Source organism: Corvus brachyrhynchos, unplaced genomic scaffold (genome assembly GCF_000691975.1).
Source record: "Corvus brachyrhynchos isolate BGI_N302 unplaced genomic scaffold, ASM69197v1 scaffold20, whole genome shotgun sequence".
Taxonomy (NCBI): Eukaryota; Metazoa; Chordata; class Aves; order Passeriformes; family Corvidae; genus Corvus; species Corvus brachyrhynchos.
In genome coordinates, this window is record NW_008235735.1 from 279,088 (window position 1) to 304,004 (window position 24,917).

The 24,917-nt window shown below is 38.5% G+C and overlaps 1 protein-coding gene across 2 annotated transcripts in view; it reads right to left on the reverse strand.

The window, feature by feature from the left end:
* Window positions 1-13,777, reverse strand: part of MYOZ2 (myozenin 2) — a 15,530-nt gene extending 1,753 nt beyond the window's left edge. The window contains exons 1-5 of one of the 2 annotated variants that reach the window (XM_008632497.2): window positions 13,621-13,777; window positions 12,968-13,071; window positions 7,811-7,980; window positions 6,257-6,386; window positions 4,947-5,130 (exon numbers count right to left, since the gene is read on the reverse strand). In XM_008632497.2, coding sequence (XP_008630719.1) covers window positions 4,947-5,130; window positions 6,257-6,386; window positions 7,811-7,980; window positions 12,968-13,043 — 560 coding nt within the window. In that variant the 5' untranslated portion in view covers window positions 13,044-13,071; window positions 13,621-13,777. The remainder of the gene's footprint in view (window positions 1-4,946; window positions 5,131-6,256; window positions 6,387-7,810; window positions 7,981-12,967; window positions 13,072-13,620) is intronic. The other variant, XM_017732072.1, reaches the window with a different exon arrangement.
* Between the last annotated feature and the right edge of the window lie 11,140 nt (window positions 13,778-24,917).

Genomic DNA, 24,917 nt, shown 5'->3' on the forward strand with positions numbered 1-24,917 from the left:
GCAGGATAAAACCCCTAAGTTTTGTACTAAGGATTAAGTATGCATACACAAAAAGAAGAGATTAGTTCAGAAAAATGAATCTGTGACATAAAAGAAATGGTGCTGCTCTGCCATTACATGGATGATTCACTGCATTTTGGTACGAGCAGCATTTGTTGAAGGGGATGGTGTTAACTTCAAAGCATCAGTCCTGGGAGATATAAAAAATCGTGCAAGCTCTGGGCATGCACCCTCACTGAGAGAAGAACACTGCTTTGGATTAAGCTCTAAAAATGTTTCTCGGATGACGATAAGACAAGGTGTTGCAGCAGCAGCAGCCAGTCCAGGCATTAAACTCTCTTGAGGTCAAAGGAAATTGTTTATCCAAAGTTGGTATCAAGCCTGTGGTATCAAGCTTTTCTTGTGGAGCTGTCTTCTAGGTCACAATGTCAACATGGATACCGTATGATACTGATTAAAAATAATTGCTTGGTAATTGGCACAGAGTGAATGTAGTGATCTACATCTCACCAGATAATAAATATTGTTTTAATTGCTGCCCTAATTACGATACACATTCTCACATTGTTGTGATGTTAATTATCATTGATATGTATATTAAAGGAATAATCCAAATAAACAGAATTATAGTAGTTGTATAAATTGCAAAACAATTCTGTTGTCTAAAACATCCTCTTTGTAGTATTTATGGGTTTTAAATAGAGTGTATTTCTGTATGTAACAGAAGCAGGAGGGCTTTCTTTGGAAATTCAAACATCTTTTGTGGCAAAACACCCCCCTGTAGTTGCTATACAAAGTCTGGCCTCAGAGAACTCTGTATTCCTGCCTTATAGGCAGGGGCACATGATGATTGACAGAAAGGAGAGTAGAGTAATTGGCTAATAGATGTTGATTTTCCTTTACAGCAGCAGTAAATATATTGTGAGCAATAACTTGTCTGACAACATGGTGTTGTAATGACCTCTGTTGTGTGCACATCAGCTGTGCTACTTGAGCTCTGATTCATTGTATAGAAGCCTAAATCTCATGCCTAAAAACTTCCAGTAGTCATTGCTCATAATTAGGGCGGAAATGCTGGTTCAGAGCCATAGGAAATAGCAGCAGGAAGGGTAACAGATTGTTTAATATTCACTTTGCATATTCCTAAAAAGTGGGTGCTTGATTTAACAATAGCAGGCACGATCATGTTTATTTTTAGCTGTTGTTTTAGCAGGCTTTCTTTTTAATTTTTTACCCTTAGTCTTTCTTATTAAACATTATATTGTGTCGACATTGGAGACTGCTTGTAGCTGATGATTGGGGAAAGTCTGAAGAAATGTTTTAACTGCATTAGATTAGCACCTTCAGTTACATAATTACAAAAAATGCGAGTTTCACATTTTAAAATGGGAATGTCATTCATAGAACATTTTGCTTATTGTTAATTCTGGAAAAAAATGAGACATAGGAGCAAATAATTTGACCCTGAAAAATGCTCAGAGCTTCATGGGAGCTTAGTGCAAGAGCTAATGCTAATTTCACAGAGGTATTTGGGTGCTAAGGAACTGGCTAAGCACCCAGCTCCCACTAATCTCACATCACTTCAAGTTAGCACCCAAAATTTCTGTGAGACTCTGGATCTTAGCATTTTGTAATAGACTCCAGAATCCATGAATCAATGAAAACAGAGCCCAGTCCAGATGGACTGGATTCCTGTAGTGCTTTTGAAAGGATAGTCTTTGGGAATTGAGAAAGCTGAGTGAGAATTTATCTGGTAGGAGAGGCAGAACTAGTCCGACTTGCTTGTCCTGCGTAAGATGTAGTGCTTTGTATATTACTCATAATCCTACCTTTGACATTTTATCCAGCTCCAAGGAAGCAGATGGAATAAAGGTACTAATTTAAGTAATATTATAAACTCCTTAGCAAATGCAGATTCATGCTGCTTTCCCACAGATTGATTACTTGGTGCTGGTAAAAGAGACAAGAAATTTTTTCACTAGTAAATGCTTCTTCAATCCTAAAAGGAATGAATCTCCCAGAGAAACCAGATGGCATGGTCTGTTCTGCAGTATTTCTCTGCTAGCACAGATTCGTTTTCATCTCTGAGGAGAAAGAGAGTGCAGTGTGTGTTCAGAGCCCCTCTGAGCCCTATTTCTCTCTTGCCGGTGCTGTGCTGTCAGAGCACTGCTGGCTGGCTCACAGACAGCCCTGCCTCACAGGGCAAACCGGCCTGACATTTGCTGCCACGGCTCTTCCTCCAGTGACCTGCCAACACTGCAAGGTCCCTGCAGCTTAAAATGAATACTAGACTCCAACTAATACCTCTATAAATTCCTTATTTGTTTTTAAAAATTCCTTAGTGTTATAAAAATTGCACTGCTGCAGGATCCAGAGTCACCACTGCTGGACAGCAGGAGAAAAAATCTGGATGCTGTTTAGTGCTGAATATACTTTTAAGCTGTGAATGTGTGTCTCAGTTGCAATTCCTCCCTACCTGCTCAGGTTGTGCTGCTTTTCAGTTTGTTGTGTAACAAGGAAAGCTGAAAGGAACATGAAATGGTCTGCAAAGTCTGAGTGCCATTTCAACAGACGCCAGTGAATGAACCGGGAAGGATCTCAGGTCCATTTCCCTTGGGAACCCTATGCCTCACACTTGCTGTTAACCACACCCCCCCCCGACTAATGGTGACTGTACCAGTGTTTGCAGGAGAACAAACGCATGGCACTTTACTGGATGATGAAGCAGGATAGAAAGCCTAGATAGATACCCTAGCTGATAACAAAATGGTGCTATTATATCACACTTTAATTGTTTAATACAGCATCATTTGCTTTCTCTCCAAGACTGCAATTAAACAAGCCAAGGATGCTGTGACCTAGATGCACAGAATGACTTAGTAGGATCTAAACACAGAAGTCCGGTTAGCCTTCTGTTGGATAGCTTGGCATGCAGTGTGCTGTTTTGAATTCCATCATCAAACACTTTCCTGCACATTTTTAGGAGTGTAGACGTCTAAGTCATGGCCGTAAAATCCTCTCCACAAGATGAGTATCTTGAATTTTAATTTTTCAAATTCTCAATTTCTTTTTGAATCTGCTAGAAAACATAAGTCTGACTGTAGGTTGTAACAGCTTTTCTAGGGCCACCAGGCATCCTTTTCTACTGGATATCAGTTTTTTTCCACAAGAAGGAGAGTTGTGGTGGACTATGTTGATACATTTTTGGTTTGAATTTACCAGTTTCACAGTCTGGATCTGGATATATGTGCCAGATTTTAGTTTTTTATGGCAGTTATGAGGGAGAACATTGACCTTTTCCTTATAAGAATGCATATATGTTCAAGAAATTCAGACTGTGGTGAGCCACAGTTCTGCCATGTCATACACAGAGAAAATCCACATAAAAAGAAATCCAAATAGTTAGTGTTGTAAAGAGGGCAGCTAACAGAACCTAGGACCACAGAGACAGCCTAAAAATCCACAAAGAAGCCATCAGACGCTGTCTCAAGACACATATCCCTGTTAATGGAGTCTCTGTGCCCTGTCTGATGCTGTTCTTCACAATAATGAGTACCACCTCTTGTGAGAGGGAGAACTGATTCTATTTCCATGTATATGTATCTTTAGCATTTTTTCTTGGGCTCTTTATTTTTTTAATTTTTTTTTTTTCAGTTACAATAAGCACAGTACATAAACTGTGCTGTTACTGTTCCAATGTTGGCAGCTGTGGCACATCTCTGACTTGCATTTGCTATTTTGTCTGCTGAGAAGAGTGTGCCACACAGACTCAGTTATTAACATGGCAATGTATACTGCTGCTAGGAAATCAGAATTAATGCAGTGTCTGCAGTGCCAATTTTGATGTTGAATTGTGTAATGTTTTAGTATTTGCACACATAGTTGAGGCCCACATCAATATCAGGAACACAAGTGATGTTTGTGATATTTTTCTCTAGGTTTGTATTGCCATGAACCATTTTCTTTTTCAATAGATTGCTGTCTGGCCTTTTGAGGAGGGGTTTTGGTTTGGCTCAGCTGTCTGGAACTCAGCCGGGTTGTCCATTACTTCAGTAAATAAAAATAGTGTAAATGGAATGAAAGACAGCAAAAGACATGAGTAAGGATTTGCTTTAAAGTTTTAAAAACCCAAAGTTGTCCATATAGCTACTGAAAGCTATAACACACTAGATGCTATGTAAGTAAAACAATGTTTAATCTGTTAATTTGTTGCTGAAGGTTGTCAAAGATATAAAAATGTTATACTGCAATAAAATAGGAATCTAACTGTTTAGTGTGAAGGATTGGTTGTGGGATAAAGTCCATTGCACTATCATTGCCTGAAACAAAGCCATGTGAGTTGTATTAAAAAGGAATGGTTTGCATTATACAACTTGGAAACAAAGTTCTGACTGAGGGTTTCCCTGAGAGATCTTATGACACCATACCTACTGAAGTCAACAATGGGCATCCTGAAAGGAGTTTGAAGCTCATATTTCCCTCATATTTATTTATTGAGTACACTGAATCACAGAATCAAAGAATCATAGGAGGTTTGGGTTGGAAGGGCTCTTAAGGATGATTTATTTCCAACCTGCCTGCCATGGGCAGGGAGACCTTTCACTAGACCAGGTTGCTCAGAGCTCCGTCCAGCCTGGCCTTGAACACCTCCAGGAATGGGCATCCACAACTTCTCTGGGCACTGGATTCTGATACTTTCTTTCTTTCAATATTTTTAGCAATTTATCTTATATTCCTACTTCTACAATTTGAATTTGGGCCTATACTTTAGAGATAGACTCATTTCCTCCTTAATGCTCCTGTTGCCACTTGTAATTGCTGTGCATGTTCCTGTTTATGCACACACTTGCAAACACAGGTGGTACGGTTTTTAAAGGTGGTGGAAACATTTTATTTCATAGTCATTTTCCTCTGGTCAGTAAAATTCAGTTTTCATTCAGGATTACCTGTTAAAGCTCCTGTAGTCAGGCAGTTCTGGCTTTGCTTCAGGTGTAAAAAGTTTAGGATATAAAGCTTCCAGCAGTTCTGGATCATCCCTAATCGCTTCTATCCAGGGAGACTGGTAATACTTTGGCACGGCAGTAGTGTTGAACTTTTCAGGAGGAATTTCTTTCAGTGGTCCAGAATATCCTGCAATGTGATCGAGGTAAAACGATTATAATGTTGCTTTGTGTTTTCTGCTTCCTTGCCACCATCCTGTGAAAATGTGAACAAAAAGATTTTTAAAACAGCCTTTTGATTAAAACTAAGATAATTCTACCTCTTTGAGTGAAATTTTCCACAAGTACATCCACATCTAGGTCTTTAAATTATTTCCTTCTATAAACTTAACCCCCCCTGTGGCTTAATATCTACCCCTTTCACCAGACCTTTTCTGCCTAAAGAAAGGCTTAAAGATTTGTATCATGTCTTAGCAATGGAAATGGCCTCTGTTTGTATTGTGTTTGGCCAAAGGATGCACAGAGCCTCAGCAGTCACCAACAGAGCGGGACTGACCTAGTTTACATGGACTGGAAAAGGTCTGCACAAAACATGCATTGAGTAATTCTGAACAAAGAATGAATTTGTAAAAACCATGGACTGCTCATGGATAATTCATAAACAGGAAGAAGGGCTATATCACTGAATAAATTAATTAAAACAAATTAGCCTTCTCTAATCTTTAAAGAATACAAAATAAGGCCTTATTGTAACTCACGCCTTTAAATAAAGCCAACAGTACCCTCACAGTTAAGGATTTAAAAAAGAACAGTTTATGCAGCCAGAGGCAAATTCCTTTTAAAGTTACTCCTCTCTAAAGAGTTCTAGCATAACTCAGTGGCTTCAGATTTACATTTATGGATAATTAAACTACAATGAATAACTTTCAGACTGTTGGGCAGGGTGTTGCATATTGGAAACAATGGTTTGGCAAAGGAAAATCAGTGTATTCATGTGGTTTTAAATCAGAGGATCTCTTTCTCAGTGTTTTTAAGACCTGTAAATATAAGAACAATCTCTTCTTGATATTAAGATATGTTTTCAGTTAAGAGAGAAGAAGTACAAATGTTATATCAGATCTTTTAAAAATGTACACAGGCAACTAATCACTTTACATTTCTGGGAGAGGCTCTGATTAGTTACCTGACTCAAATGTATCTATTTATAATATTAGTCTATTAAAAAATTCTTGTTGAAGTTACTGTCTTAAAAAATGGCCATCTCTTTGCTATGAAATGAGACTAAATCTATTTAGTGCTGTAGACTCACATATTACCTGGGGCAATGTTGTCAGGGTGTGGAGGGCTCCGGGGATCAGGTGTGTTGGGAGGTGTCATTGGGGCGTGCTGGGGAATTCCTTCCACACTGAGGCCGTCCATTCTGACACTCTGGATGGGCTCTCCACGCTGTATTCAGACAGAAGGAAATTGCACTTGCAGGCATGTGATTCTCTGGGGAGGCTGCAGTAATACTCTGATTTACAGCCCAGATCTGATTCCCAGAGTGTACAATCCTAAAGAACACTGTCCTGCTGTTTGGTACAGTATTCCCTTCACACTTAAATTGTCTAAGTAACCGAAAATGAGCATTTTTTCAGTCACTAGACACTAGAGGCTGTTCTGTGCCACACAGAGCACCCATGCTACCCAAAGGGTCAAGAAATCTGGCAAGTTTGAGCCCTTTGAGTTTCAAAGCATTGATTCTTCAAAGTGTCTCTTCCCCTATCAGTTGAAAACTCACTGCATTTGTTAAACTGCTTTTGTTTGGGATTGTCTTTTCCTTTATTTGTAATAGAAATAACAACTTCAGTGCAGGTCACTTTCTGGAGATTCATGATATGCTGTTTTTTCCACCCTCCTATTGGGTTATCAGTTCTGAGGAAACATCCAAAGGCTTAATCATTGTTGCACAAATATAGAATTAGAGTCTCATAAGAAGTCAGCATCTTATTTTAGCTATGACACATAGGCTAAAAGCAATTCAAATATAGACTGGTTTAGAGTAAGAGTTTCTTGAAGTAGGAAAGCAAAGAAATAATACTTGTTTAAGCTTGAAACAACAACAAAAAAAGATCAAGGCAGAATGTTTTCTAGTCATCCTGAACTATGTTAGAAAGATTAACTTTTGCAGACAGAATCATAAAGATGATGAAGACACCACCAGCGGTGCTAAATAGACACTTAGGAGAGGGAACAGGAGCCAGAGGCATCGTTTTTTCATGTGTTGCAATGTCATACTGACTGCAAACTATGTACCCTGTGATTTTGGGGGGGGGAAAGTGGACTAGAGGGAAATGGATTTGTCAGACAGTAGCAAAATCATGGAATTGGTTACAGAATTCTGACAAGATTGATGGTGTGCTCAGAATTTATCTGTGTAGCTTCTAATACTCAGTAGAGGGAGAAATGGGGGGACAGTATTCATAGATGGGCTTTTAAATAATAGTGTTTAGTAATAGCCTTGGGTGCTCAATAGAGTTATTCAGATTTTTTTATATGGGATTTCTTTTGTGCAGATCTGTTTTAAAAAGGCAGATGTATCAAAGCTCAAACTTGATCCTATTTTATCCCAGTGTAACTTAACTTTTGTTGAGCAAGGGATCAAAGATATTGGAAATAGCTATACCATATAAAAAGAAATGTAATTTTTTCTTTTATTTGTCTACAGGATCTCATTTAATAAAATACAGTTGGCTCACTGCTTCTTAACCTCCTTCTAGGATTTTGCTTTTATTCTTCCTGAAACTACAGATAGATCATGCACAATGTGTATCACAAGCACCAAAGGAACCCAGTCCAGAATCATTAATAAGTCATTACAAAATACTCACATTTCTTGGCTTGTTTGCCACGTAATGATAATTTTCATACGTGTATTTGTCAGATCTCCGCTGGCGTCTCTTGAAGAGCCTGGCACCTCTGTTGCTGAGCGTCGACAGTTCCTCCACCATGATATCTCTGGGCGTGCTGACCTTTTTTCCAAGGTTCAAGCTGGGTGAGACTGCAATGCAATGGGTAAATACAAACCTCTGTTTGTCTGCAGTGCCTGATATTCCATGCCCTGAACCTGAAATCCAACATGTTCATGCATACTTAGCTAACAAATAGCACAGCGTCACATGGTGTTAGTGAAATTAAGCCTTCTTCCAGAATTTTGGAGATTATTGAACACCACAAACCTCTATTTTCCAAGATGATAAACACCTCAAACTCCAATTTGCTTCAGCTGTTATCAAGATCAGATCTATAGTGTCCCACACACTGTATTAGTAGCAGGCTAGTAAAAACTGGCTTCTGCTGAAACTGGAAACAAAATTCCTTCTGATCCCAGTGTTCCCACATCAAACCTTCAGTTAACTTTCTGTGTCCTGCATTGGATAGATAAGAGAGAACCCCTTTAAAACATATCTACCAGTCTCTATTAAATACTGGTTTTAAACTATTTTTAAACTAACTTTCAAAATAAGCTCAAGGTGTGGAAAATGAGAGTCCTAATGGAGAATTCCAACATGCTTCTAGTAACTGATTGATTTAGACCATTTTGGGGTTTATTCTCTCCAAGAGGAAACTGAAGTACTGGATGCATATTTCTTAATTCACTACTTGGGGAAAATGTCTTCTATGTCTTTATTCACATCCTGTGGTATTTGAAAAGGAGAATGCATAAGCAAGAGAAGGGGAGATCAGTCAGGACTGTAAACAAAGAATTCTGAATGTCAGAATTCCTATGGTCATCTTCATGGCAGTGTTCTGGTAACTGGGATGCTGGTGGCACTGAGCAAGCTATTGCTTAGTGACTGAACTCTCACTGAATGTCCTCAACCTAGAAACAGAACTTAAACCTTAGAATACAGAAAGCTAAACAATAAAGAAACCATTTTCTATGTATTTGTTTTTGCTTAGAACGCTGCAGAATTTAAGAAATATTACAATAGTAGGACATTCTATGCATCACATATTCTTATACTCTCCAGGATTTAAAATTTTTAACTTTGACATGTATTAAAATGAAATGAGGGCAAATTGTATGTACTAAGTAACTTGCTAGTAAGCAAGGAGGCCCAGTTTAAAATTAACATTATAAATTAATTAACTGCAGAAGGTACCTAATGCCAAAGTCAATATTGCAAATGAAGAGTTTTGTTTTGAGTAAATGGCGTGTGTCTCCTAGTAACTTTATGTTGGAAAAACAATGTGATGTGCTGACATTTAGGAAAACTTAATTGAGACAGGTATATTAAATATTTAGCTGAAGCTGGATAGACAAGAGTTTTCCATGTAGTAAATCAAACAAGTCGATGGGCCCTGGTGTGCATCACTGTTGATCCATTTCTGTCCATACCAATTTCAATTGAATGTTTGCAGTGGATTTCACTGCAACAAGAACAAGTTAACTGGCTCATGAACTGGATCGTGTACTTCAGCTTTAAAAATAGTGTGTGTAAAGAATCCTAACAACCTCCTGTTATTTAAGAGACAGTTACAAAACAGAGACTTCTTAACATGGAAGAAAATGACTCAGCTTGCCCAGTGTAGCCCTATCAGTGACTGATAGTGGTGGGATTTTGGCTCTGAGGTGGAGATAACTGCCCTGGTTATTGGCCTGTGGCCTGAAATTTAGACCTCAAATCATATTTTGATTTTATCATTTCTCAAAATGACTGCAGGGGTAGAGACTGCTGGATGGTTTTATGTTAGTAGGAAATAAGAAATTCACCCCACAAATCAGCAACATTTTCACGTAGAAAAGCTTTTGTTGTTTGTACACAGAATGGGGAGCGTACACATCCTCAGAGACTGGGGTGCCAAGGCAATTGCAGAGCTCTGTCCAAACCACTCGGGATTCTTCTGGGACACTCTGGGTGTTATCTATTTTGGGCCTTGCTGTTCCCTTACATACACACTGTTCCTGTTAATGTTAACTGAAGGCTCCAAGCTACTTTGTACCCTTCCGTTGTGTACTATTGTGTATCCAGGCAGCATCCCGAAATTGTAAGTGTAAAGTTCATTTGAATTCCTTGCCAACTAAAATCTAATCATCTGTCTAGTTTTATGATGTGTCTAGGGATAGTTGCAGTGTCAGTGCAGATAAGGTGATGAAGAATGAGAGAAGGAGGACATTTAGAGGATGACAGAAAGAGAACATTAATGTCAGAGATGGACATTGAAAATAATGCTGAAAGTTTAATTCATAGTTCAATCCTAATCTTAACCTTTTAACTTCATTTCTTTAATTTGTTCCTGCCAAGTCCATCTTAAAATCACAGCAGATTGTATTTAAATATGATTTATATAGTTCTTCCTGCATTCACTACCTAATACTCCTTTAATCCTTCAGTTTACAATCTTCTAAATACCTTAATCTGGACTATAAACTTTAATAATAAATATTGGATAGTGTGTTTGTTGTAGTATCAGAAATAAGATTTTTTAACTGTATCAGAAAAGATAGTTAACCATGTAGATACTAAAGAATGCATTTAAGAAGTAGTATAGAACTGGACATGGGATTTAAGTGATGAACTCCAAGGGCTTCCTTAAACATATGTATACACATCCAAGTTTACCTCTACCAAGTAGTCTTAGAAATGTGACAATTAGTCCAAGTCTGCCAGTGACAAACCAAGAGCTTGAGGAGGTCACTGTGTGCACACACAGATTTACTCACATAGTTTCTCTTTGAGGCCATAAGAAGGTTTACAGTTGGTGTCTATTCCTGCAGCATTTTATGATGTGTCCAATTTCTCTAAAAAACGGGACAAAGTCACGTCCCATAAGCCAACAGCAGAGGTGGACTTTCAGTCTTCACCAGTCTTGCCCAGAGGTTGGTAATCTCAGACACTGGCAAAAAACTTGGCTGGTTTTGGAGTTTTTCAACAGCTGTTTCTGCTATGAACATCTTTTAACAAGGAGGTGGAGGGTCACTGTTTACCTAAAGGCATTATAATAAAAAGGGTCTGAAATAAAAATGCAGTAGGAATGCTTTCACATTCCACGGTGCTGGGGCTTGTTATAGAACCTTCTGTTTCTGTGTACCTGTGTTAGCGGTGGAGATTTTCACAGGGCTGTGAGACTGGCTGGAACTGTACACTTAATTTTGATGTAATTACCAGGCCCAGGACTGTCATTAGAAATACTGATGCAGAGCCCAGAAAGACAGCAGTTCACCTTCTAGATTTCAAGTTAAGCTCATTGAATTAAGAATTCAGGGCAAAACAAAATGTCAAAAATTAGTAGAGCTGAAGTCAGCCATTTAAATACCAGATTTTTCCAAGGCTTGTTCAGATTTGGTCCCAAAGAACTGGCTTATACTTTGTGTCACTACATCTTTGGTTATCCTTCTGTTTTCTATCTGGCTTCACTGAGCTTGTTATCAATTTCAGTCCCTTATGACACCCATTTCATGGACTTTCATGGTTTTTTGAAATATATGAATATCCCAGGCATCCAAAGAAGAGGCAAAAATAGAATGTTTTCTAAGAGTTAGAATTGCCTTCAGTGGCCATGTATCACAGCATATCTTGCAGGATAAGCTGCCATAACTACGAGTATGAATCTTGACAGCAAATCTGATAATATGTAAATAATAAAAGGGAAGATTATGTGGGGCAAATGTTAAGCATCAGCACAAACTATCCAAATACGCCAATGATTTCAAGGGATGTGTGCTACATTTATTAGTATTGCTATGAATAGTAGCAACATTTACCATGTGAAATGCCTGGTTCCAAACAAACATATGAAAGACTATTTTTTTCCTTTTGCCCTGAAGAGCTTGCAGGCTATTTCAGGCACATGTACTGCTTGAGTTTACAATACCAAAAAAGAAGGGGTTGTAATGAAATCTGGAAGGGCAGACTGGCTTCCAGACTTGAGTGCATGTTCAGTGGAGAATGGAAATAGGAAAGAGGTATTTGCTTAGGAATAGAAACTTCAGAAAAAAACCTCTGGAAATTTCAGAAGGAGTAGGACCAGGCACTGAAACTCATACCTTCTTTTTCTAAAAATTCTTAAGTCTCTCACCCTACTCTTCATGCAATTGCAATGGTCATCAAGTGAGTGCAGAAACAATCCAGAAGTTCTTTGAAACAGAAGTCCACTGGAAAGATTTTCAAAACTGGAATTCAGTGTTCAGTATTTCATCCCATGAAAGTGGTATAACTTTCATAAATTCTAAATATTAATGCAGCTCCCTGTTGTTCCAGGGAGGCTTGTGGGGTGCTTATCACTTTTAGAAAATTGGTCTTTTACGTAGATGGTAAAAAAGGCTTCTTGAGCAGGATTGGAAGGCTCTCCAAAAGCATCCAGCACATGCCTAATGAAAGCCAAGCTGATTTGTATTCCCAGCTGAGTTAATTGCTTCTTTAGGTCTCATGCTAGAAGCGTAACTTCAATAACCTGTTTTAGAAAATCAAACAACCTTCTCCTAAGTGCCTTCATTTTCATCAGTGCAACAACAGAGAAGTAAAATTTCCATCAAATAAGATTAATTGGTGGCTGTGCATTGGAGAGACTGCCAAGAGCTAGTAAAATGTGTTAGTTACAAAGACAAGATTTGAGAGGAACAGAGATGTAAACATTTGATTCAAAATTTTTTATCCTTTATATGAAAAAGCAGAGTGAAACAAAAAAAAGAAAACGAGGGTACAGGTCATTATGTTTCTTAGATGATAGCCTTTTAAAATGGAATGAAGTCATGTTATTAACCCCAAATAATGTTCTGAAAGGCTATCCTAGCAGAATGTTCATCAGCTGTTAGATTACTTCATTCCTCCACAGCAGTTGTTCATCTGAAAATAGCTTTCAAATGAAAAGAGGCAACTACAAAAGGATTAGTTACCATAGGCAGCATGATACTCCCACAAGATTATTTATGGCAAAACACCCAGAGACAAAGCTGTAACAGAGTTAAACTCTATGATTAAAAAAATGTATTAGGGAGGGCTAGAGGACATTGCATATGCAGCAAGCTGGGTTCAGTGCTATACCAGTTCTGTGTATTTCATCCATAATGGCTGATGCTTGCTCTTTCCTCTCTTTGACCAGGGCAGAATCTGATAACATTGTGATTTTCTGATACGATTTTTCCTCGCTGCAAAAAAACAACACATTTTTTACATTTTTGAGCCAGCGCGCACAATTTGGCCAACTTTCATTTCCAGCAGCCTGTTTAAAATGGCCAAACAGTGAAGTCAGGGGTTTCTGACTGAGAAATACTGCACTGCAAAATGCACTGGCAGTTCTTGCTTACAGACAGATGTTAGGACATGTTTTGATGGATAGAAGATTCAAAGGAATGGACTTTGAGTTGGTTACATAAATTCTTCAGCAAAAATCAGTGTCAGGGTCTAGGCCTTCTCACATCTACTCACTATACTACAAGATGTAAATTGCTAACTAATTTTAATTTACATCTTGGTTTATGTTTTCAGAATTGTTACATTTTGGAATTTCTTAATCTAATAAAGAATTTGAGGAATGAAACTGTTTCCTCTGGCATCTTTAAAGAAGGCGCATTTCTGACTAAGTAAAAATATAAACATCTTTTAAATTGCAGAGTCAGGAGGTTACATAAATGTCTTGTATATGACAGTTTGTAGGACAGACAATGTCAAAATATTTCAGGAAACAATACACTTACCCTACTGTTTTGTTGTGCAGATAAAAAGCGATGTCAACCCTTTAGCTGAGGCTTCGGAAGTTAGTTATGCATGGGGATGACCTGCCTGGTCCTGGATGGTTTGTACCCTTGTGCTGGGATCTGCATGGTACCTAGTACTGAGACAAACTGGGGGCTGATCCTCTTCAAAGGGGTTGGCATCCAGCTGACATCAACCAGTTATATATAGAATCAAACACTCCAGCCACTCATATCTTCCTGGCAAAAGAAGAGAACAGAAAAGATTCAACTGCACCCACAACAAAGAGTTTATATCCCCTTCAGATCTTATTGAAAATTTGATGGAATGGCCCCCTCATACTTGTACAGATCACCTCCTCATCTTCTCATTGCCTCTGAGAATCATAATCTCTGCATTATAATCAGGAAGGAGACATTTAAAAATAAGGTGTTAAGTGTATAGATAGGCAAGACTATAGCAGATGAGAATGGTATGGGCTAATCCTTCAGTGAAAGATGAAACCATGCTTCTGTAGGGGCTGATGGCTAAAGTCAGTGGCAGATGGCCGATATACAGAGGCTGCTCTGGAAAAGAAATGAGATTTTCTTCAGTATTATACATGCTAGGGAGTAATTGCTCAACAAGCACACGCCTTGCAAACTGTTACTCAAAATCCCTTCACTTTCTTTGTGCATTAGGGACAAAAAACTTTCACCAGTTTGAAGCTCAGTAATATCCAGCATTCCAGGATAGTGTTGTATCAGTTTATCAAAGAAATGTGTGATTCGTAGCACACAGATGCTTCAAGCGACCAACTTTGGACAGAATAAAACAGTGGAAGAGGGAAACATTCCCCCCTTGCCCTCCTGTCTGAATGCAGCTAGATGAATTTTGGGGCAGTAAAAGCAAGGTGAAATTCTTGTATTTCTGGTTTGGATTTGAGTTTGTTTTAGGAAGTCCCTTTTTGTTGTGGAAAATGATGGTCTTATTTGGCTTGGAGGATTGATCAGAAAATTGCTTGTATCCTGACATGACAGGAGAAAGGAATTCTGTCAGTAAAGGGAATCTGGAGAGTAATAAAATAAACCAACACAACATGCAGAACTTTTCAACAAGAAGCACTTTGAGACAGGTAAAATGTATGTGCCTGATCCAATGTCCTGAAAGTCTGCCTGTCCAACTAAAAAACTGCATTATTTTTCCCTCAAGCTCTCTATTCCCTTTGCTTAGCTTTGCAAAACATATTTCTGAGATCCTGGCCACCTCTGCCCCAAAGAAATGTTCATTTTAATCCTCACCATCAGAATTGACCTCTGCTATTGCTGATTGGTGATTTTTTTCTAGCTTTTGTGCCTGGATCAGACACTTTTAATAGTACTAACAAGCATGGTCACAGTCTTGATTGAATCTTATCTGCTCAACTAACAACTTAGAATAGTCTTAGTGGTTCACCACCAGCCTGTCAAATGGGTTTGAAGGGAAGAATTTAAATGTTAAAATAACCTGATGAGTTGGAGGGTGGTGGTGGGGGGAAGATCAAATGCAATTCGGTAAAGCCATATCCAAAAGCAGTTATAAAGTGGGCATTCATCTGATTGACACTGACTTAAATGTTTAATCCAGGAGGAAATATCAAACAGCATCCAAAATGGGATAGTCTCATGTTTAGTCCATTCTAATTCCCATTAACTAATGATTTGACAGAATAAAAAGTACATAAATTTTATAATTTTGAAGTTGAGCTTTAAAAAGCTTTGTAGAGTGACTATCCTAGAATTTCATTTACTACTTACTAGTATGTCAAGGTTTTGCCACTAGCTGAAGTAGTAATAAGCAATAAGTCATTGCAGCTGAAATAAACAATGTGTATCTGTCATGACTGCAAAACTAGAACTGATCCTGTTCAATACTACTTTCTTTTATAATGCTCAAAGAAGTTCAGGGCACCATTAAATACACGGGGTTGCTGAAACATCATTCATATATGCACATGACCAGTAGAATGTCCATGATTATAAATAAAAGCTAAGGAAGGTGAGAGAATTACAGTGACATCATCAAAAAATCAAACCTTGATTGTCAATGAGAACTACTTGACTAGTGCCAAACTAGGATGTTTAGTCAGCCTGGTAACAAGGGAAACATTTTCCTGTCTTCTTTATTTAGGCCGTTTTTGTTTAACCAAGTAAGACTTTTCCTTTTGGTCTGGTCTTTTCAAGCACCTTGTGGGTTCTTTCCCACCACACTGCTTCCTCTGAATTGCATAATTGACCAGAAAGGACACCCCACCTGGCATGTGGAAAAATCCTGAACTATTTCTCCCTAATCTCCCCTCCTGCAATTTACTTGCTGAATAAAGCCTCAGTTCTTAGCAGGTGCTTAGTTCAACCTGGGACTGTGACTGCCATCTATGCCTAACTTCATGCCATAAATTTAAATCTATGAACTATTCAGGCTGTTAATATATGTGTAGTGTCTAATTCACAATATGAGCAATATTTGTTTGTAAAAAGGGGGTTGTAATTACTACACAATGGCAAAATTGCTGTTCAATTAATGATGAAGCTGATGTTTCTGTATTCTGTGTCCATCTGTTCTTCAGACAGCAATTTAGAGGTATAACTTACTGTAAGATAACTGACTAGAGCAAAAAAATAAGCTAGACAGACATGTTAGGTAGACATAAAGTGCCAACAGTTGCTTTTTAAAATTAAACTGATCCTTTAGGTAGAGATAAACTGCCAACGGTTGCTTTTTTTTTCAAATGAAACTGGCCCCCATAGATCTAAGTGTACTTATAATCTTGTTTTTACTTAAATTCTCAGCCTAGGCCTCCTAAATGTGTTGCAAATGAGACCAAGTCATGTTGTTGTCATAAATTTTCATGAAATATGTGTTGCAGTCTGACAGAGGCAGTACAGGGTTCCCTATTTCCACTTCAAATATGTTTGAGTGAAAAAAAAAATCCACTGTAGAGTTACCTATGAAAAGTGTGGAAAAAGCCTTTTTCTTTCTTGATAGATCCAGTTTGAATTTTTGCTTAGGGATTTTTTTTTTTTTTCAGATGAAGAGTGAAGTATTTTCATTTCAATTACAAACTGGGTTGGTACTTTCTCCATAGCTACATTGGACAGACTGGCAAGGGATCATTACATTTGAGGTATTGATGTATTCAGTAATGTACAATATTCTATAATTTGATAGGCTTTTCAAAATATTGTTACCGTTGTCTTTCTGTTCAGGATCCAAAGAATATAGCTTTTTATCTGGGATCCATAGGAAGACATTCTAAGATTCAGTATATGATTTAGTAATCTCATTATCCTCAAGTTTTCTTAAAGCAAATAGGATAGTTTATTTTGTAGGATTTACCTTTGCCACATCAGACCCAGTAACAATTCAAAAAAAGCCTGAGAAAAAGAAGCTCCCTTGTCTTACCTGCCTTGTCTGTAACAGAAGAAGACCTAAAGGAGGATGACAGGTAAATATTGCCCTTGTTCACAGGCTGGCAGGCTGGTTTAATTATCTTAGTTGTTAAATAATACTTCCCACTGAAATTCATAGTTCAGTAGGTACAACTCATTGGAGACTCTGGTCTGTGTTTGACTGAAGTTAAATAATCTATAAAAATACGAGCATTTCTTCAGTGGCACCTTTTCCATGCTGTGGGTTCCTTCTGCATTTAGTACAGACACATTGGAAATACGTTTTCTGTGCAGAGGTGGGGATGGAGCTTCATTTTGGAGGCACAGTGTTGCCCCTGCTGCTCAGTGCGAGTGGGAATACAGCCTCAGCAGCCCGGGGAATGGGGTGGTGGTGTGGGTATGGCTGTAATTCGGCCTACAGGGACAGCAGATATGGGGTGACTCCTCAAGGTTTATTACTTACAGTTGCCTGACACTTTCATGTTTCATTTCCAGTAGAAATCAAGCATTTTAAGAAAGCACAAAGCCAACAGCCTGATTTAATCCCCAGGGCTAAGGCCACAAGCACCAGCCTGTGCTGTCAAAGACTTAATTAGAGCCAGCAGCTGGCCAGGGAGCTTTATTTCAGTATGTGTATGTTCTGATGGCCACTGGTTGAAAACTCTTTCATTTCTGTGGGTGGTCCACTGCACTGTGAGCCTGACATATGCTTTGGGGTTGTTTTTTTCTCCTGTCAGAAGGATACAAGTCTTCTCCCTGCTTGCCTCAACACCGCAGTCTGACATTGTGTCACCAGCATGGAGTGTGTCTGAGTAAGGGGCTCTTAAAGAGAAGATCCCTTCTGCTTAAATATTGCAGGGCATGCACATCTCTGGCAGGTGGATGTTTGTTTGGAAATAAACCCCTTTCATACTGCATTCAGTTCCAAATTCCTTCTCCATACCTAGTGAATCTATTTAGATGCCTTCACCACAGGATTTGGATACCTGAGAGTTTTGTTTTGTTATTTTTGATGTGGCACTGTGATTTGAAGAGGAGGCATTCCAAACCAAATAGCAGTTCAAAGAAAAGACTGACTATTCTGCCAAGTTGTTGAACTTCTTCTGTTTGCTGGGGAAGTTGGCAGAGTATCTTGGGGTTTTGTTTTTGAAGGTGAAGGGGAAAATTTTAGTCCAAAATACATTTCATAATGGTAAAGTACATAGTATGTTTTTAAAGTATTTGAAGATGCAGATCCAAGGCAAACATCTCTATATATCTTGTTTTTATGAGCTCTACTGATATGATCAGGTCAGTGGATTAGTTTTATTTTTCTAACTTTGTATTGACAAATCCAGCCATTCAGAATGAAGAGCCATCTTCTGGACAATGGTTTATAAAGAATGTGGTTTTAACTGCGTTGTGGGGAAAGTCCATAATAATTTTTGTCTGAAATGCTTCAGAAATATTTTCAATTTTCTGAAAAGAAACTGTTGGAAGACTCAAATTCTTATGAATACAGGAGCTAGGAAAACAAAAAAGCTTTAAAACTTGAGATTAAATACTGACATCTTAACGGCATTGCTGTTCCTGACTCAGAAAAAAAAACAACTTGCTGCCTTCATCTGCACTGAATTATTTTCTCTCTGTTAAGGCAGCTACAAGTTTGGCTTGTGATGCTGGCAATACTCATGATGTGAGTATCTTGTTGTTCTAACTTCTATAAATTAGGTGGTTTGAAACTAACTCAGAGAAGACAAAGACTTCGTTATGAGCAGTGTGAGTTCCTTTATATGTGGTTTGTAGTTCATATGCTTGTTTTTAAGTCAGGACAGTGCAAACTCTTTAAAATAAACAAAGAAGAGAGCAAAATGCCACCACTTAAAATCAGCCTTAAAATGGTAAAGACTGGTAAATAAAGCTAAGAATAATGGGGGTGAGGGGAAATAATTTGTGGTTTAAAGAAAAATAAGCTCCTGCTCCTACCAGTAAACACCTGTTCAATTTTATGTGTGTTTGGTCTAATGATTGCTGGGGGTTACATCTCCAAAGCAAGACTGGAATAATTGAAGTATGAGTTCAAGAATGCTTCAGCAGAAAGGTGGTCTGAGGTGCAAATAAAAGGTTGTGGAGCTAGAAACAAATTTGAACAAAAAGGAGAGTTTTTGGACTATTTTTTTAAAATCCAAACATGAGCACCATCAAGCCCTGCGTTTGTTAAGTGTGGTTTATATAGCTTTTCATGCTGAAATGATTTTAAATTAAACATAAGTCTGCCAAGCTGAGAGCACCATGTGAGTGTAAAGGCACAGAGGTGGAGATGGAGTTCTGGCTAAGTAGAAGCACTGTGGTGTGCACACACAGGAACTGTGCTGGCAGGAAATGGTCAATAAAATAACCCAAGAAGGAATCAGCTGGCCAAGTGTTTTCATAGGACAAAAATTGGCAGGAAAATACCCTTGTATTAAAAAAGAAAAAAACAACAATATGAATAAGGTGGAAAAGCTTACTTTGATGTTTCCCTTTTTTTCCCACACTTGAGAAAGAGAACAGTTATCAACATTTTGCCTTGGTTCAAAAACAGGCGTTCTGGCTGCCAGCCAAAGGTAGCCCTGCTGTGAAAACATTTCTGTGGCTGATACAATACCTTATGGTAACCACTGCCTTCAGCAAGGAGGGCTCTGCAGCAGGTTAACACAGTACCTGTTTTATTGCTTATGTGGTTTGGCTATTTTAAACACTTTTTCCTGAAACGAATGTATTAAACAAGCATGTTTTCAGTATTATTTCAGTTTCTTCCTCCATTGTTTCATTCTCTGCACAGTTCATCATCTTGCCTGGGACCTCTGTGTAGAACTTCAGTGGACTTCTGGTTTGACAATCAATATCAAGATTCCTTTAGAATCCCAGGTTTCATTTATCACTTGCTCTAATTCTTTCCCCCAGCTGGTAAGCTTGCTGGGGTGTGAACTTATTCATGTGTATTTTTTGTTCTTCAGAAAGGACAACCTGCCTTCTTGTATAATAAGAAACTTTATATAAAGAGTAATTGTGTCCAGGGATCACCATCTTCTGAAGTAGACTTGTTTTGCTTCTGGTTTATTTATGTTCCAGGCAGATTCTTTTGTCTAAATGAAGAATACAATCTAACGTAACTTCTAGTTACTTATTTTGTTATGCCGTAGACTGTATCAGCATCCATTTTATTATAGCCATTAGGTGAAAAACATTTTTCTGTTTTCCCCTTGAGGAAAGTAGCTCCCACAGCCCCTCATTGGCTTCACTGCCTGGAAGCCTCTGTCCATGCTTCCGTGATGGAGAAAGGATGAAGAGACCCTGTCTTTGAAAAGTGGCAGCTTGCAGTAGAAGGAACATGGATAATTTTGCATCCTTTTCTTAAGTCACTGTGAAGACCATAACACGAGTTTGAAGGCTGGTCCCAGTGCCCAACAGACCACAGCTAAAAATCCTGGGTTTTGATGCAGACGTGCACGAGTGTCTAATCCTGTTTTACAAGAAAAATGGAGAAATGATGTGATACTTCTGTGCTGCCCTGAGGAAAAATTTTGTGAACATGCCTTCTAATCCCTTGACTTGAAGTGAGTCTGTCCTGGAAACTTCAGCACAGTTCCAAGAGAAGTGTCATCCTAGGTAACAGTGGTTTCTTTCCAAGACACTTGTTCCTCTGGGTACAGTTGCTATTTGTAAGTGATTCAGACTAACATCTCATAGTCTGCAGGAAGCTTCAGTCCTGACACAGGGCAGCTGTGTTAACCTTGCTTTATCCTCAGGGCAAGGCAGCTCTTGTACTCATTGGTGTCACTGAGTTTTAGGCCTACGTGTCACAGGGATGATACTGTTCTTTTTGAGGTGGGAATATGTCATGCAGTGTTGGGTGTAGTAGTTTTTGATTCTTCTTCCTCAGCATATTCCTGATGCTATACACAAGGATATTTCACCATAAATTAGAATAAATTAGGGGGAATTGATTTGTGATTTAAAGCAGCTGAAGTTTCCCTCAGTAGCAAAGCTCACATTCACTCCAGAGATGGCAAATTACGTCTCCTTTCAGAGACATGAAGCATATTTCAGTAAGTACACATTACATAACTTGTCCCACATTTCTTTCTCTTTTTAGTATCCCAGTGTTATGAAAAATTATGTTCCCATTAATCATTATAGGCACTCATATTTTTCTGTGGAAATAAATTACTGTCCTCTGCCCTTCCTGCACAGGAACATATTTAAATCAAAACAAGGATATGTCCACGATTGGTTCAGGGAAGGGAGTGTCAGCTAATGTGGCTTTGCTGCTGCAGAAGGATGAAAGCAGGATTTGTCTCTGTACTCAGTGGATTGCAATGCTGTGTGGTAGTGTCACTTGCCAAATAAGATTTCCCCTTTAGCACATGCAGAGCTCGCTTGAACGTCAGTGGAAACCGCGTGCACTCAGTGCGGGGGGACCTGCAGCTGAGTCCTGAGTGTAACACTGAACCCACTGCCTATTTTGTCATTCCTACATCGGAAAACACTTGGGCTGGAAAAGCTAGAAAGCACCTATACAACTGGGAGAAAGCAGCAGGCCTCTAAATTCCTGTTTTAGATTGTCAGCAGCTTTATTGAGACTGTTTTTAGAAAGCGTCTAAATCTAGGCATCCAAAATTGCATATGCAGCACTATATTCAGGCTGCAGAGCAGGGGGCTGATTTTAAGACATGATGGGCATTTAGACATTTACTGTTTCAGGTCTCAGGGCTTCTGCAAAGTAAGAATTTTTATTTACATGCTTTGAACATGAATTTAGGGACTTACCTTATCCAACAGTGTAAATATAGAGGCTAGGCTATTTTTAGACTTCACAATGTGATACTGGGCAAAAGGACTTTTGAAGCAGAGATTGCTGGGTACCAAACCACAAGCTTGGACCAACATTTTTCGGTAACTCGCTGTTTCTCTTTATTCAGGACATGTGAAGACTTAGAGAGCAAGTTAAAAGCTGGTCGTAGATGATTCTCAGGGAACAGATCCTCTATTGGGAGGTCAGTTCTCTCCAGTGAAGAAATCTGAGGACAATTCACCCTTAGGACAGACTGAGTTTTCTTTTAAAGTATATGCAAGATGTTAATTCTGTATTAGTTGTACAAGGAAAATTAGTTCCTTATTTGGCCTCTGAAGAGAAATAAATTTACATTGGTCATTGGAAGAGCACATGCTGTATTTTGGAAAATGAATATACAATACAAAAAAGACAGAAATTTTAGTGCAAAATGGATCTGTTTCATTTAGACAATTGAGTACTTAAGGATCCATCTTTTCTGCCGACCTCTTCAATTTGGCTGAGAAACGAAATCCTTACATAGTGAAGCTACTAGAAATAAAGGAGTCATCCAAATAAACTCTGGTCATCTTCAGCTGACAGTCAGGTGACCAAAGCAAGGGATGTTCCCCTTGCAGCCATGCAATATTTGCTGACCTTATAGGCATTGGGTGTCAGTTAACAACGAGGCTTGTGAAGCAGGGACACCTGGATGTGTTTTAGAAGCTTTCAGACATTATTTGTTTAATAAAGTAGCAGAATGATTATTTATTTGTAAGGGGACAGTTCTAAAGCTCTAAGTCTGCCTCTGGCATTTGTGAAGGTCCTTCTTGAGGTGTTTTTCATAGGTATACTCAGTATTAGCAGAGAAGATGCAGGGCGTATTGCTGTTGTGGTTTTTTTCCCAATAAAAAGAATGAGATGTAGACCTCACTTCTAAAGTTATTGTCTGGCTGAGCCTGTTTTCTGTTTGGTGTTTTCATTATCAAAGAAGGTTCTGACTTTCTGTCTTGTCACTGTTAATTTTGCTGAGGAAAAAGTTAGGTCTTCACCCACCACCAAAGTGGTCTCCATGTGGAAATGGAGATTCTTCTTTCAGAAACTAAAGCCCAACCTGTAAAATTCAGAGCCATTGCAACCTTAAAAAAAAAAAAACACACCAAAAAACAACAAAACCCTATCATTTTGGGGCAGTTTTTTCCCTATCTCATATGTAGGGAACTAATTTCTGCACTCACCAGTGCAAATTGTTAGCAATTTAGTGAAATCTTTAGTGAATTTTCCCTAAATGGTACTGACGATGTTGCTGTTCTGCTTTGTGACATTTCCAGTGTTTGGGTATTTCCTGGTGATCCCATTAACTTTGAAGTTAATTGGAATACTTCATGGCTGAAATGTAGAAGGCCTGTAGTGGAGCAGATGTTCTTTTTGTAAGTTAGCATGAAAGCAGTGAATAAGAGTTACCATTTCTTTGTTGCTGTGTCATCAAGATGTGGCATGACCTTACCTTTCAAAAGTATGAACATTATTTCCAAACCCATTTAAAAGGCTCTGCTAGTCAGTGAAACTGAATACAGTATCATTAACTTAAGCAAGTATAAATTTTAAAACTGCCACTTCACGACTGCATAATACCCCCAAATATACCAATGATTTTGACCCCTCTGAAGTGCAAAATATTGCAGCAGTTTTCATTGTGTAGACCTCATCTGCTGTACTACTGTGCACTTATTTTGGGGATAATATCTGAGTCTGTGAATAATTCTTGGCATTTTTTCCTTTTTTTTTCCTTTGGCTGTTATTGGAGTCATGCAGAAAAGATCCCCCAGTGAGCAGGTTGCCACAGTAAGGATGTATTTGACAGGATATTTGGAATATGCACAATAGGTTGGATACTTTTCTTTACCAAATGTGAGCAATGGTGTTGGAAGTAATACTTGCTGGGTCTGCCCCTTTAATTTTTTTTTTTTTTTAAGTAATTTGCTGCATCCTAATAATTGTGAACTCAAATACATAACTCTTAAATATGAAGAATCAAAGACCAAATTTTGATCCATACTTCAATCTTTGCAAGAAGAATTATTTTTAAATGGGAGAAGGAATATTTCACTCCTGAAATGTGCTGTATTTTCTCTTAATGTTGTTGTTCCTATTTCTTTCTTCTCAGATTCACTGAGTTTAGAAGCATTCCATGACTAATGGGCTTGCTAGATGATTAGCAGAAAACAAAACTCCTACCATCTCATATTTTCCACTTTACAAGAGTCCGGCCATGCCATAGATATTTTCCGTTCTTAGTCTTGATATTCTACAGATGTGGAATTAAAACTCCTTGCACTATATGGGAATGCACTGCGGGGTTGTAGTACCCTCCTGAGTAATTTCTCCATTACTTGAGCTGCCCTGAATGTGGCATTGTGCCCAGTGGAGTAACACTTGCTGTACCAACACTTTTATACGCCTTAATTCAGATAAAGCTTATCTGTCAAATCAAACAGAAGCTGCCAGCATTTGCTGCTTAATTGCTTTTCCAAATTCCTCTTTTGCTTAGAACAGTGAACGAAACTAAAAGAACCAAGAAACTATTGTTGGCAAAGGTCTGGAGTTGTCTTTATAGTTCCATCACCCTCAAGAATACACTGCAGGAGTAAAACTCATTGGTGCAGGACTTAGGGCTTTTTGAAGAGCAAAACTTCCCAGAATTGTGGACTCCCTTTCATCCAAACTCTGACAGAAGTTATTCTTTAATGTTATTGCACTAGGAAAAAAAAGATGTGTATAATATATTATGTACACACTTAAATGCAAAGGTTGAAGGTTTTTTCCTAGGGAAATACTTATCTCTATGCCATGACATTTGATTTAGAACAAATAGCCATGGTCTGTAGCAACAGGAAAGAAGAGACATGGATGGGTGATTAGGGAGGATAGATCCAATGTTTTTGCTTTTCCCCCTGAATTGTATTTACTGTTGGAACTTAAACAGCTATTTAGTACTGTCATTTAAGTGGATGGTAACTTGGGCTTGCGTGGCAAGGAAGCCGGAAACACCAAAGTCTGCGTGACTTTTGACTGTGCACATAATGCTTTTTAATTA